General features: G+C 41.9%; 2 protein-coding genes across 2 annotated transcripts; both read left to right on the top strand.

Moving 5' to 3' along the window:
• Positions 1-1563: 1563 nt before the first annotated feature.
• On the top strand, positions 1564-4235 carry LOC138349789 (uncharacterized). Its single transcript, XM_069309470.1, has 3 exons — positions 1564-2259; positions 2968-3466; positions 4085-4235. Exons 1-2 carry the CDS (start codon positions 1594-1596, stop codon positions 3118-3120), a joined length of 819 nt encoding a protein of 272 aa, XP_069165571.1. The 5' UTR covers positions 1564-1593; the 3' UTR covers positions 3121-3466; positions 4085-4235.
• A 674-nt stretch (positions 4236-4909) lies between these two features.
• LOC123771206 (ionotropic receptor 21a) lies at positions 4910-12301 on the top strand. The gene is made up of 7 exons (XM_045763658.2): positions 4910-5140; positions 5403-5554; positions 6082-6233; positions 6392-6701; positions 7665-7823; positions 8660-8809; positions 9179-12301. The coding sequence occupies exons 2-7, from the start codon at positions 5447-5449 to the stop codon at positions 9341-9343; spliced, it is 1044 nt and encodes a 347-aa protein (XP_045619614.2). The 5' UTR covers positions 4910-5140; positions 5403-5446; the 3' UTR covers positions 9344-12301.

Here is a 12301-nt window from a genome sequence, read left to right as displayed (position 1 = left end):
GACTCGGTAATTGTTAGTGGTGGTGTTTAAAATTCGCTACCTGGAACAAAAAGTTCCAATTAAGTAGCACGGGCTATGGTGAGCCCGCAGTCCTTAGTAAGTCTTGCTCAGCAGGACTGCTGGAAATCCAACAATAACTCTGGAGTTTTCTTAAGTGATTGAAACTTTCGCCACTGAGATAAATATATAAATATAAAATCTACAAATAATTATTTCACATATTTTTGTTTTCAATAAATTGCTATGTAAGTATTTTAGGCTATAAGGATTTTTCTCAAAACAAAAATTATTCTTTGTGATAATTTTTTTACCCGAATATCGCTTTTACTTAATCTTGAAATCGTTTGTTTGAATTAATATAGGAATGTGAGCTACCCTACCCAAAATATTGTGTTATACTCAAATTCTGTCAGTTGAAATGTAACCAAACGCAGGCAAGTAGGCCTCTGACGTCATGCCAGACAGAGGAGCATCAGCCATGCTCCCAGCAGCCTCAGTTATCCTCACAGACTCAGAGTAGAAGGACCTCGGCTAGGAGCATCAGCCATGCTCCCAGCAGCCTCAGTTATCCTCACAGACTCAGAGTAGAAGGACCTCGGCTAGGAGCATCAGCCATGCTCCCAGCAGCCTCAGTTATCCTCACAGACTCAGAGTAGAAGGACCTCGGCTAGGAGCATCAGCCATGCTCCCAGCAGCCTCAGTTATCCTCACAGACTCAGAGTAGAAGGACCTCGGCTAGGCAGATATTTATCTTGCTATCTCAGTCAATAAATATATACAGAAGCGACTACTGAGTCTACATTCTACCCGAACAAGGCAAACGAATAATTGACTAATTTGAATAATTTTCCTGCCCGAAACGCTTTGCGTAATAGTGGCTTTAGGCATTGTATGTACTAGCTCTTATCTATAAAGCCAACAAACTTTGTAAAATCTCTTTATGTATGTACCTTTGCCTAAATAAAAATTATTATTATTATTATTATTATTATTATTACTATAAAGCAAGTGCGAGAACGGGTTGACCATGTTGTGATTACGTATGCCGGGAATAAAATGTGAATCCTATTGTTCTAATGGACCGAATAACTTTCAAAACTAACAAAATCATTACTTATAATGATAAAATAAGAGTTAAAAATCAGCCACATGAGAATTTTTCACGTCATATTAGGCTACTAGCCACACAACCCTGTATGACTAATCGTCCTACGTGATGATAATTTTTATCACCACATAGATATCTCTTGAGAAACTATGTAGCCCTTCATATAAGGTTGCAACGGTACAGTGGAATTGTTTGAGTGTTTTCACTTATAGCACACGTAACTCATTCCAAATAAAAGATTATCAAGATTACAGTGATTAAATATAAAATCAATTCATATTAATCGATGCATATTAATGTACATTATTCAATGTTTATTAATCATTTTGCAATTTAACAAAATATAGTTTGTCAAAATAATTGGGGTGTATTTGTTGGAAATGTAAGAGTTCCAACACTCGTGAAACTTGTGAGTGGCTTTGTACACTATATAATGTTCCTTGTGGACAGATGCAGTGATGGTAACTGGCATGTAAGGCACAAGGATGTATATTGGACGCTTGATATTGTTGTCTGTAATGACTTTGGTCACGCCGCTGTCATCCAACACAGCCGAGAAAACCACCAGACAGCAGGCTGGATCTCTCTTTCCTGACGATGGAGGTGGCAGAGCTTCCGCCAGACACGGACATTATCGTTCTCCTGACGAGAACGCTGACGCAGTCACCCCTAACACGCTGTGGTACCTCGTCAAGGAGAGATACGTCCGTTCTCACCGGATCATCGCCAGAGATGATCGTTGCCAGTCTAGCTCTCCCCTGCATGTTCTGGCCCACCTCACTGACGTAAGTGACGCCGTAGTCACGGAAAACAGAATGAATCAAATGTTGGGAGGCAAGCAAAATAATGTACCTTTGGAATCAGCGCTGCAACAAACCATGCTCCAAGCAAAACACATTCAAAATCATTACAGTGTACCCAAGAACACGACCCGGCGACCTGGTGGTCGTCTCTCCAGAAGTGTCTCTCTCCCAGAACGAATACTGAATCCTGAAATTATTTTTAACACTGTCGACGGAGCATCATTGAGGGAGATGCTGGTGAGAGTGGTGAAGCGGGAGATGAACGAGTGTGACCTGACGCTGATCTATGATGACGGCTTCAACCTCCCTCATCTTCTCCAACACCTTCTTCCCCCCAACACGCGACAGGTATGCTATACACCTGCTCTCTGATCCAATACATCATATATGTAACCAAGTTGACCAATCCCTCAGAATAGCAAAGTTTTAGAACAAATTATATCACCTAAATATTGACGTTTGCAGAGTATCGGATTTCATAGATTATGCCCGAAACACTATGCGTGCTGTACTGTGGCTGTACAAGAATGTAAGAACCCTTGTATATACAAATAAATAAAAATAAATAAATGTAGGCATCCGTAGATGACGGCATGAAAAGTATTTCTAATTCGGATAACTTTTAGAGTTATAAAAATATATAATTTCTTGTTTTTCAATATATCAAGAGACTATAATTGTGTGTGTGATTATGTGTGTATATATATATATATATATATATATTATATATATATATATATATATATATATATATATATATATATATATATATATATATATATATATATATACAAAAAGGGAAGGGGGTGGTAGGAGAAAAGCACACAGAAACTGTATTGGAGGGGACCTACATTCCCTCCAATGCGTTATGTGTGGTTTCCTCCGAGGCTATGGGTCCCCCTTCTTCCAGCCAGAGGTGGTACTCCCTTCCATATATATATATATATATATATATATATATATATATATATATATATATATATATATATATATATATATATAAAGTGAGCTCAGGGACTCGATGGCTGTATCATGTACTTGACCCCATTTCTACAGCAGGTGATCCATGTTCATACGACAGAGGACCTACTGAGTGCAGCGTGGGCGTCTTCAAGGTGCCGAGGGTACCTTTTGCTCCTGCAGGACCTCAGACCGCTCCTGCGATTCCTCAACACCACCTACGACTCCTGGGACTACCACGGCCGGTAAATGAAAATAGGGGTCGTGGATGAGCAGTGTACAGAGTATGCTTGAAAGTCGTGTTTAAGCATGTCATGTTGCATATGTTGGAGTATGTTGCATAGGTCGTGACTTGTTGCAAAATAATAAAAAAAAAAAATTAATTACTGCTGAGAATGTTTACACTCGGGATAATATGTAGAGGTAGACATATCACGGTGACGCAGCATGGGATTAGTAACCCAGCATATCATGAGAAATAACCAGGGAGCAATATTGCAGGTACCTGGTGGTGGGGTCGTCTGGTGAGGACCTGGTGGCCGTGGCCAGCTCCTCCAAGGGCAGGAAGACCCAGCATATTGTGGGTGTCGTCAAGGTAAATACGTTCATCTTGGGCACTCGGAGCGTTTAGGTACTCAAATAGAGTTTAACTCTCAGCGTAACTTTGACATTATATTATAGCACCGATTCAGTAAACACACAGCTTGACCTCGAAGCAGAGTTTGATCTATTCCAAACGTGAAAGCTTAGGGATTCGAGCAATTAGGGAGAAAATATATAGGAATGTGAATGTAGCTGTGTGTATACACTTAGCTATACATGCATGCAAGGAGGGAGAAAATATATAAGAATGTGAATGTAACTGTGTGTATACACTTAGCTATACATGCATGCAGGGCGTGAACCACGGTTCTTGGGTTCCACCTCTCGTCCTATAACCGTGCGTGTGTGGTTGTTTTACAGCATTTGGTGTCTCCACCAAGCATAAGAAATATTGCCGGAACAACCGTGGACATTTTCAAGAGGAAACTAGATTTATTCCTCCAAGGAGTGCCGGACCAACCGGGCTGTGGTGGGTATGTGGGCCTGCGGGCCGCTCCAAGCAACAGCCTGGTGGACCAAACTCTCACAAGTCGAGCCTGGCCTCGGGCCGGGCTTGGGGAGTAGAACAACTCCCAGAACCCCATCAACCAGGTATCCCCTTCTCCCCTAGTCCGTCGGCAGTGCGGGGGAGTGGAGGGGGTATTCGAACCAGCTGTACTGGGGTCTAGGAATGCATGTCTTCACGACCTGGCGAGTGAGTGCCTTCACGTCCCAAGCCGACTTCTTCCCCGACAAGCTGTCTGACCTCCGGGGAGCTGTACTTAAGGCACGTTTTGTGGAGTGCTTTCCTCTTGAGTCTTGTTCAAGGTTCATTGTTCTGTTGAGCATATGTTCTTTGCTGAACGTTTCTCGATGGAAGAATCTTGTTCAAAATTTTATCTTTTTTTTTTTTTGCAAGTGGTTCTGAACGTGGGGTAATGTTCCAAGGTGGCTTTTGTTTGTGTGTGTTCTAAAGTGGCTTTTGTTATTGAAGCGAACATTGAACATTCCAAATAACAATAACAAGTTATTGTTATTTGGAACATGCAGATACTAGAGCTACCTTGGAACAGTTTCACTATCACGCATGGTTTCATTTACCACCATGCTTCAGAATACACGATCCCACATCCTCACTACAACACCACACCTTACCCCAGCACCACAACTCACCTCACCACACCTCACCACAGCACCACACAACACATTACACCACCCACCGAGTGATATATAAACCTAGCTCTTTAGTGTCTAGTTGACCTAATATTGTTATTTTATATTTATTAGTAGTAGTAATACTAGTACCTGGTTGTGGTAGTAATTGTAGTGACGGTAGTATAAATAACAGTAGCAGTAGTTGTAGTGTAGGTCACAGTAGTAGCAGTAGTTAGCTCATGACCTAGGAATGAGGTTAGATCATGACCAAGGAATGAGGTTAGATCATGACCAAGGAATAAGGCTAGGTCAAGACCTAGGAATGAGGTTATGTAATGACCTAGGAATGAGGCTAGCTCATGATCTATTCTCTCATTCCACAAGGTCGTGGCTTTCGTGTGGGAGCCGAGCATCTTCTACTTCCACACCAGCAACGGTTCCGTCCTCTTCCGCTATGGCGTGGACATCGAAGTGACCAGACTGCTCGCGCGAGCCCTCAACTTCACCCTCGAGTTCCTGGAACCACCTCCAGGTATAACTTAACGAAACGACAACACGCGAAGTTGATATCATTTAATGCACAATGAAAATAGCAATAGATTGATGAATCTACGAATGATTATTGAGTCAGTACAACGGAATCCAACACCCATATATCTACTCAACTTAGGCACACGCATTAAACCAGTCGATAGTACATAGAATTGCATAAATATGCATATTTACATATTGACACCCTTCACGGAATTTTTGTATATCACAGCGTCTATTAATTAATAAAATGATATTGACAGGTGAGCTCTGGGGCTCCGAGAGAAAGGACGGGACGTGGACAGGGATGATGGGATATTTGGACACGGGCGTAGCGGACATGGGCGTGGCCAACCTCTACGTGTCTATAAGTCGGGTGGGCGTCCTGGACTTCTCAGCTCCCTATGACTTAGAGGTAAGCTGCCTGCATAGAGTAACGTGTTGTATTTGTGAAAATATGTATGCATCCTACATATTCATTCTCTGTATACATTTCATGTGTGCATTTCTTTTGGAGAATGAAATGTAGTTGGCTGATTGTATATAAAATTATTAAATGTTATGTATATCAAGGGGGTCTGGGGTCTGAAATCACGGGGTCAGGGGTCTGATAACATGGGTAAGGGGTCTGATATCTTGGGGTCAGGGATCGGACGTTACTGCCTTGTACCAGTAAGTCATAAATAAGTCTTGTTGACCAGACCACACACTAGAAGGTGAAGGGACGACGAGGTTTCGGTCCGTCCTGGACCATTCTCAAGTCAATTGTGAGAATCGACTTGAGAATGGTCCAGGACGGACCGAAACCTTGTCGTCCCTTCACCTTCTAGTGTGTGGTCTGGTCAACATACTTCAGCCACGTTATTGTGACTTAACGCCTGCATAAATAAGTCTTGATGCCCAAGCTCTCGGAGCCTTGTTAAGAGTCTTGTATGATGGCAGGTAACATGCTTCCTGGCACGCAGGGAGTCTCCGGTGCCTCGGTGGCAGGCTCTTGGCTACCCCTTCCAGTGGGGCGTGTGGCTCGCTATCTTCGTCTGCCTCTTATTCTCCGGTCCGGCAATCTTCTTCCTCGTCTCAAGGAGCCGAAAATTGTAAGACTTTAAACAAAAATTATCTTCGAATTTTGTCCATATTTGCTTTTTTTTATTATCCTGCATATATTTTTGCCTTTTCTCTTTGAATATAGATAAACAATAATATTAAATATGTAAACCAACTTATATCAATAAGTTAATATTTTCACCCACAGCGGTAAGGAGTTAGGGAGTCTGAGGACCTTGAGTGGCTCCTGGATCTACAGTGTAGGGATGCATCTTATGAAATCCCAGGCTCACCTTCCTCTCACCATCACCACACAGGTGTTCGTCACATTCCTCTGGCTCTACACCACCATACTCACCATCGCCTACTGCACCAACCTCACCGCCTTTCTACTCGTCAGCAAGCCTCCGAGGGCCGTTGAGACTATTAAGGAACTTTACGATTCTGATCTCAAAGTAGCTGGTATGGGCGAGTTCTATAAAGATGAGCTTGCTTCGGCCAGCGATCCGTATCTTAAGGTTAGTAGATCCTATCCCAAGTTTATCATATCTTTGATTCAGTAGCTCCTGCCTCAGGTGCAGTTACCTATGTCCTTGTGTCAGTGTGTCGTGCTTTTTGGGCAGTTACCCATACCCCTTGTTTCATTAGCCTGCACCCCCCCCCCCCAAACTGCCTTATGAATTGTGATCTTTATCTAAAAGACTGCAGAAGCCTGTTTTGATAGTATTATATTTTACTTTGTTGATAATTACTTTAATTTTATGGATGCTTACCTTGATTTCAAACAAACTTCAAATGTAAAAGTTTGTTGCTACGAGAGTATGTAAATGTTCATAAATAAGACTTACAACATCTGCTCAATTTGTTGTTTGATATTTTAATACATTTTTGTAGAATTATTTTACAATGAACGTTTATCAAAAAACTTTTTTAGTTGGATTTATAGAATAATTTACAATTAAAAGTTATCGCATGTTGATCAAGTTATTAAAGTTACCCCATATCACAATTCAATTTATGCAACTTATTAGGATTCGTATCCAAAAAAAAAATCCGTGGCTAGCGAAGTCTGCTCATGATCTATTGATCCCGAGTTCGAATCCTGAACAGGAGTTTAGCTTCGCTTCCTTGCACCACACTGTGCCTCTGCAAAAATTGCAGAGTTGTCTTGCATGGAATATAGTTTAAAGTATAGCAGTAAAGGGTATGGCTCAAAAGGGCCACCACCTACGGGCTATTCATGCCCGTGCCACCTTTTGGGTGGTTTAATCTTCATCATCATCATTCCTCTTTAACACGGGAAACATCTCCCGTCACGCAGGGTGCAGTTGCACCTCCACAGATCTCCAGTATCAGCTCTTGATACTGGTAATGGCTCAAAAGAGCCACCACTTACGGGCAATTCATGCCCGTGCCACCTTTTGGGTGGCTTAATCTTCATCAATCAATCAGTAAAGGGTTTCAATTCAAGTCTCTGGCAGAGACTGGCGAAGATCTACGAGGGGCAGACGTCGACCGACGCGGCCTACCAGAAGGTCCTGAAGGGTGAAGTGGTCTTCCTCCAGAATCGCGCCTTCGTCGAGTTCATCGCCAGGACAAAATTTACGAGTGGCGGCGTCTCTCAGATGAGGATAATGAAGGTAATCCCTCTAGTGTGACGTATTCTCTCGAGTAGTACCTTGAGGATTAGTCCCTCATGAGTAGTCTGTCAAGTAACAGCTGTTCTAGCGCAGCCCGTCCTCTCGAGCAATCCCAACGTCAATAACCTGGGGCCAGATTCACGAAAGCACTTACGCAAACTCCTACGAACCTGTACGTCTTTTCTCAATCTTTGGCGGCTTTGTTTCCAATTATTAAACAGTTATTGAGCTCCGAAGCACCAGGAGGCTGTTTATAACTATAACAACAGTTGAATGGGAAGTTTTCATGCTTGTAAACTGTTTAATAAATGTAACCAAAGCCGTCATAGATTGAGGAAAGATGTACACGTTCGTAAGTGCTTGCGTAAGTGCTTTCGTGAATCTGGCCCCTGATGTACTAAATTGCCCGTAAACTACCTGAGGACCTACGAATAGAAAACGGAACATCGTCACTTTTGCGAGCCACTGTGACTTTTAGTAACATCAATTTTTCGCCTTGGGGGATTTATTCGTCGAATTACGGTGTACTATTCTAGAGGACGGGTTGGAAAAGCGATTAGTGTGTCCTCTACGGTAACATATCATCAAGACGAGTCAGCGCTAACCTTAAGTGGATAAGTGTGTATGGCCTGACAAATTTAAGTGTACTGTAGCTTGGAATATAACGCTGAATTGCATTATATTGCAGAAAACTACAAATAAACTTCATTATACCATAGAAAACTGCAAATTAACTTCATCACACAACAGAAAACTACAAATAAACTGTGTTATAGAAAACTACAAATAAATTGCATTACACTGTATTCCATCGTAAACTTTTGTATCGTATACAGGAATGCTTCGCACCCTACAATATCGCCATGGGGTTACAGCGTCACTCGCCTCTCAAAACCAAAGTCGACGAAGTAATCGGATGGATACAGCAGAGTGGCTTACTGAGGAAGTACTTCCTGGACTCTCTCAGGCTTGCGGCCTCGACCAAAGTGAGTTCTCAGCTGGTTTGTGTGTTAGTGATAAGTGTTGTGTATGTGTCGGGTTGATAAGTGTTGTGTGTGTCTCAGGTTGATAAGTGTTCTGAATGTCACAGGTTAATAAGTGTCGTATATGTCTCAGGTTGATAAGTGCTGTGTGTGTCACAACAGTTAGCTTACAATTAATTTAAAATATGATACATATTGGAAAAACAAAAGAATGGTTTACCTTTTAGAGCGATAGAATAGATATTGTGGCACAATTTATATTATAAAATTAGAACGGTGAAAAGACAAAAGTAGAACTAATATAAACTAATCATGCCATGAAGTTACATAAATTTGCGCACCCTCTACATTCTACACCTCATGCTCCTTCAGGAGTACAAGGGCGGCGACGACACGGGCGTGGATGGACAGAGCGATTTCAACCACGATGGCGGAGTCATTCCCTTGAGTCTGGATCACCTGCAGGGAGCTTTCCTCATCCTCGTCGCCGGGTGCCTCATTGCTGGATGTCTTTTCCTCTATGAGATAACGTGTTAATTCTGTGACATCGACGCAAAAGCTCTCGCGGTAGCTGGCCGTAATCTTAACTTATTTTATTCTTAACGTTCAGGGGCGCACACCGCAATTTAAGGGTTATACAACCAAGAGGGTATTATTTCTAGCAATTGGTTTGCTGTTAGGTTAATCCCTATCGGTTACTTCAAATGCTTACTGACCAACCAGAGAATACTTTAGTTCGGAATACTGTTCACAGCAAAAGTAGAATCTGTGCTTGTACACTGAGATATAGGGTACACTTCTCTGTGTAAGTTTATGTTGGCGCCTGGTATTGAACTCTTTAAAATACTAAAAGCATTGAAATATTGAATTTTCACTGTTTTAGACAGAAAGTCTCGCAGATCTTGCAGAAATAAATCCCACTACACTGTAATACTCGCAACTTTACAACCTTCCACTCCTACAGTTGATAGACTCCTTATTCTTCCGGAACTGTAGTCGTCAAACTCTAATCGTCATGTACTGTAGTCTTCACCACTGTTTATTTAAAATGCGGTAGTCATCTTTAATTAAGCCCAACACCAATCCAAGGGATTCAGTGCTGTAACTTTAATTTATTATCAAATTTTCAGAACTTTACACCTAGGTACTAATCCCGTGATTCCTAGATTGTCTATGCCTCAGTACTGCACGTTTCAAGGTGATAGGAGTGTAATTGTCATTACTATGAGTAGCGCCATCAATGCTGAGGTTGGCGCCATCAGTACTATGGGTAACACTGAATAGCACTATAAAACTCGACCTTGACAACACACTGTTAGGAAAGCTTAATAAAATCAATATGAGTGTTTCAATATCCTCTTTACTATATTTTTTCTACAGCTTGTGAAACCCATATGTTTAAACTAGTCAAGTTCAAGTATGTTTATTGAGACAAGAAAGAAATACATCTCAAAGGGATAGAGTAGCTTAGGCTATTTCTACCCCCCCCCCTCCCCCTTTAAACTAGTCGTGCAGTGCCGGACTCGGATCATGCAGGGTCGGTGTTCGATGCTCTAAGTGGTTGAGCACCGGTCCTTGACTGCGTCCTCGTATCCCAGTTCTTAAGCCTGTCATCTAATGTCTCTGATGGGCTATTATGCCTCTGGATCTGCTTCTGATAGCCTATTATGTCTCTTGAGTCTGATGCTTCTGGTGGCCTATTACGCCTCTGATGGTCTATTATTCCTCTGATGGCGTATAATATGTCTGATGGCCTATTGTACCTCTGTCTCTGATGGGCTATTATGCCTCTGACTGGGTCTGCTTATGATAGCCTATTATATGTCTGATGGAGTCTGATGCTTCTGATGGTCTGTTGTGCCTCAGATGGTCTGTTGTGCCTCTGATGGTCTGTTGTGCCTCTGATGGTCTGTTGTGCCTCTGATGGTCTGTTGTGCCTCTGATGGTCTGTTGTGCCTCTGATGGTCTGTTGTGCCTCTGATGGTCTGTTGTGCCTCTGATGGTCTGTTGTGCCTCTGATGGTCTGTTGTGCCTCTGATGGTCTGTTGTGCCTCTGATGGTCTGTTGTGCCTCTGATGGTCTGTTGTGCCTCTGATGGTCTGTTGTGCCTCTGATGGTCTGTTATTCCTTTAATGCCTCTTATGCTCCTGATGGCGTGGAGCAGGAGAGTGGTGGAACGGAAAAGTGGGAGTCGTGGAAATGAGCGCCGGGTGACGTTTATCACCCTCTGTTTATCTCTGATAGTGAGGTACGACGCTCTGATAGCGATTAACCTGAACTACTGGCTCATCGACGACTTTTTTTGTTTAATTCCTTTGTAAATGTGAAGGATTTTTTTGGTAGGCATACGAACCAGCAGGGGAATCTTCCATAGACATGTTTTCTTCAGTTGGCCTAGGGTATATCCTGTTGCAGGCGATGAGTCACAATAACGTGGCTGAAGTAGCCGGGTGATCGACTCATTCTCAATCGACTTGAGAATGGTCCAGGACGGACCGAAACGTCGTCGTCCCTTCAATTTCTAGCGGTATATCCTGTTTCTTCCCGAAAAGTGGGAACAAAATCATGTTCACATGAAATAAAATAACAGCAGCAAAACAAGTGTCCAATGTATTACGAATTCTAATTTATTATTGTAAAATCAATAAAAGAATAAATTGCAAATTAAATATTCTACACCATCATTATAATCAATGAGCAGATGAAAAGAAATAAACTTAATTTATTTCATAAACATTACTGGTTGACATGAACAATTCGTCCTCAGGGTGGAGGATACCCTGTCCCTCAAAATACTCTAGGAATCTAGGTAATTACTTCAAAACCAGTACGTATATAGTGATGTTATCTACTCCCTATCTTAGGTTTGATTAGGTTAGTTTAGATTAAAACAGTGTATTATTCTATAAATATATGAAATTAAATACACATTATCCCCCTAGAATTTATGATTAGAGAAAACGTATGCCTAGGTCTTTTCACTGAAAACTAGTTTACCAGTGAAACCTAGGATTCATAATACAACGCAGTTATACCTTGAGAATATTCCATATTTATGACAAAGGTTCATTAATTGTTTACCAGAAACTATTACTGACACCGTAATATGCTTTCAAACCATTACAAATATCTAGATAACTATCCATGTGGTCTGAGAGGGAGATTGTTGTCTCGATCTAATCACGTTTCCCTGAAAACAGGCTGAGATATAAGGCCTCTGGTGCCTTTTAGTGGCCTCTGATGGCATCTCGGGGAGAAGTATTATGGTCTCTTTCCCCAGCTGACACCCAACCACTTTGACTAGAGTCACTAGACGATAGAGCTATGGCTTCGCTTCTTGTAGGTTGGCGTTCAGTCTACGACACTTAAAGTGGCTTGGCTTTCCTAAATCCTTATCATTATTTTCCCCCAAGTCCTAATGACTTCAGAGTCGTGATGTTATGAAGAGGACAGAGGAAATTCCGCGAGTAATTGGTGAATTGCCTAATAGGAAGA

This window comes from Procambarus clarkii, chromosome 65, assembly GCF_040958095.1.
Source record: "Procambarus clarkii isolate CNS0578487 chromosome 65, FALCON_Pclarkii_2.0, whole genome shotgun sequence".
NCBI classification, from domain to species: Eukaryota; Metazoa; Arthropoda; class Malacostraca; order Decapoda; family Cambaridae; genus Procambarus; species Procambarus clarkii.
The sequence above is the reverse complement of the archived record's forward strand: the minus strand, read 5'-3'. Positions and strand labels throughout refer to the sequence as shown.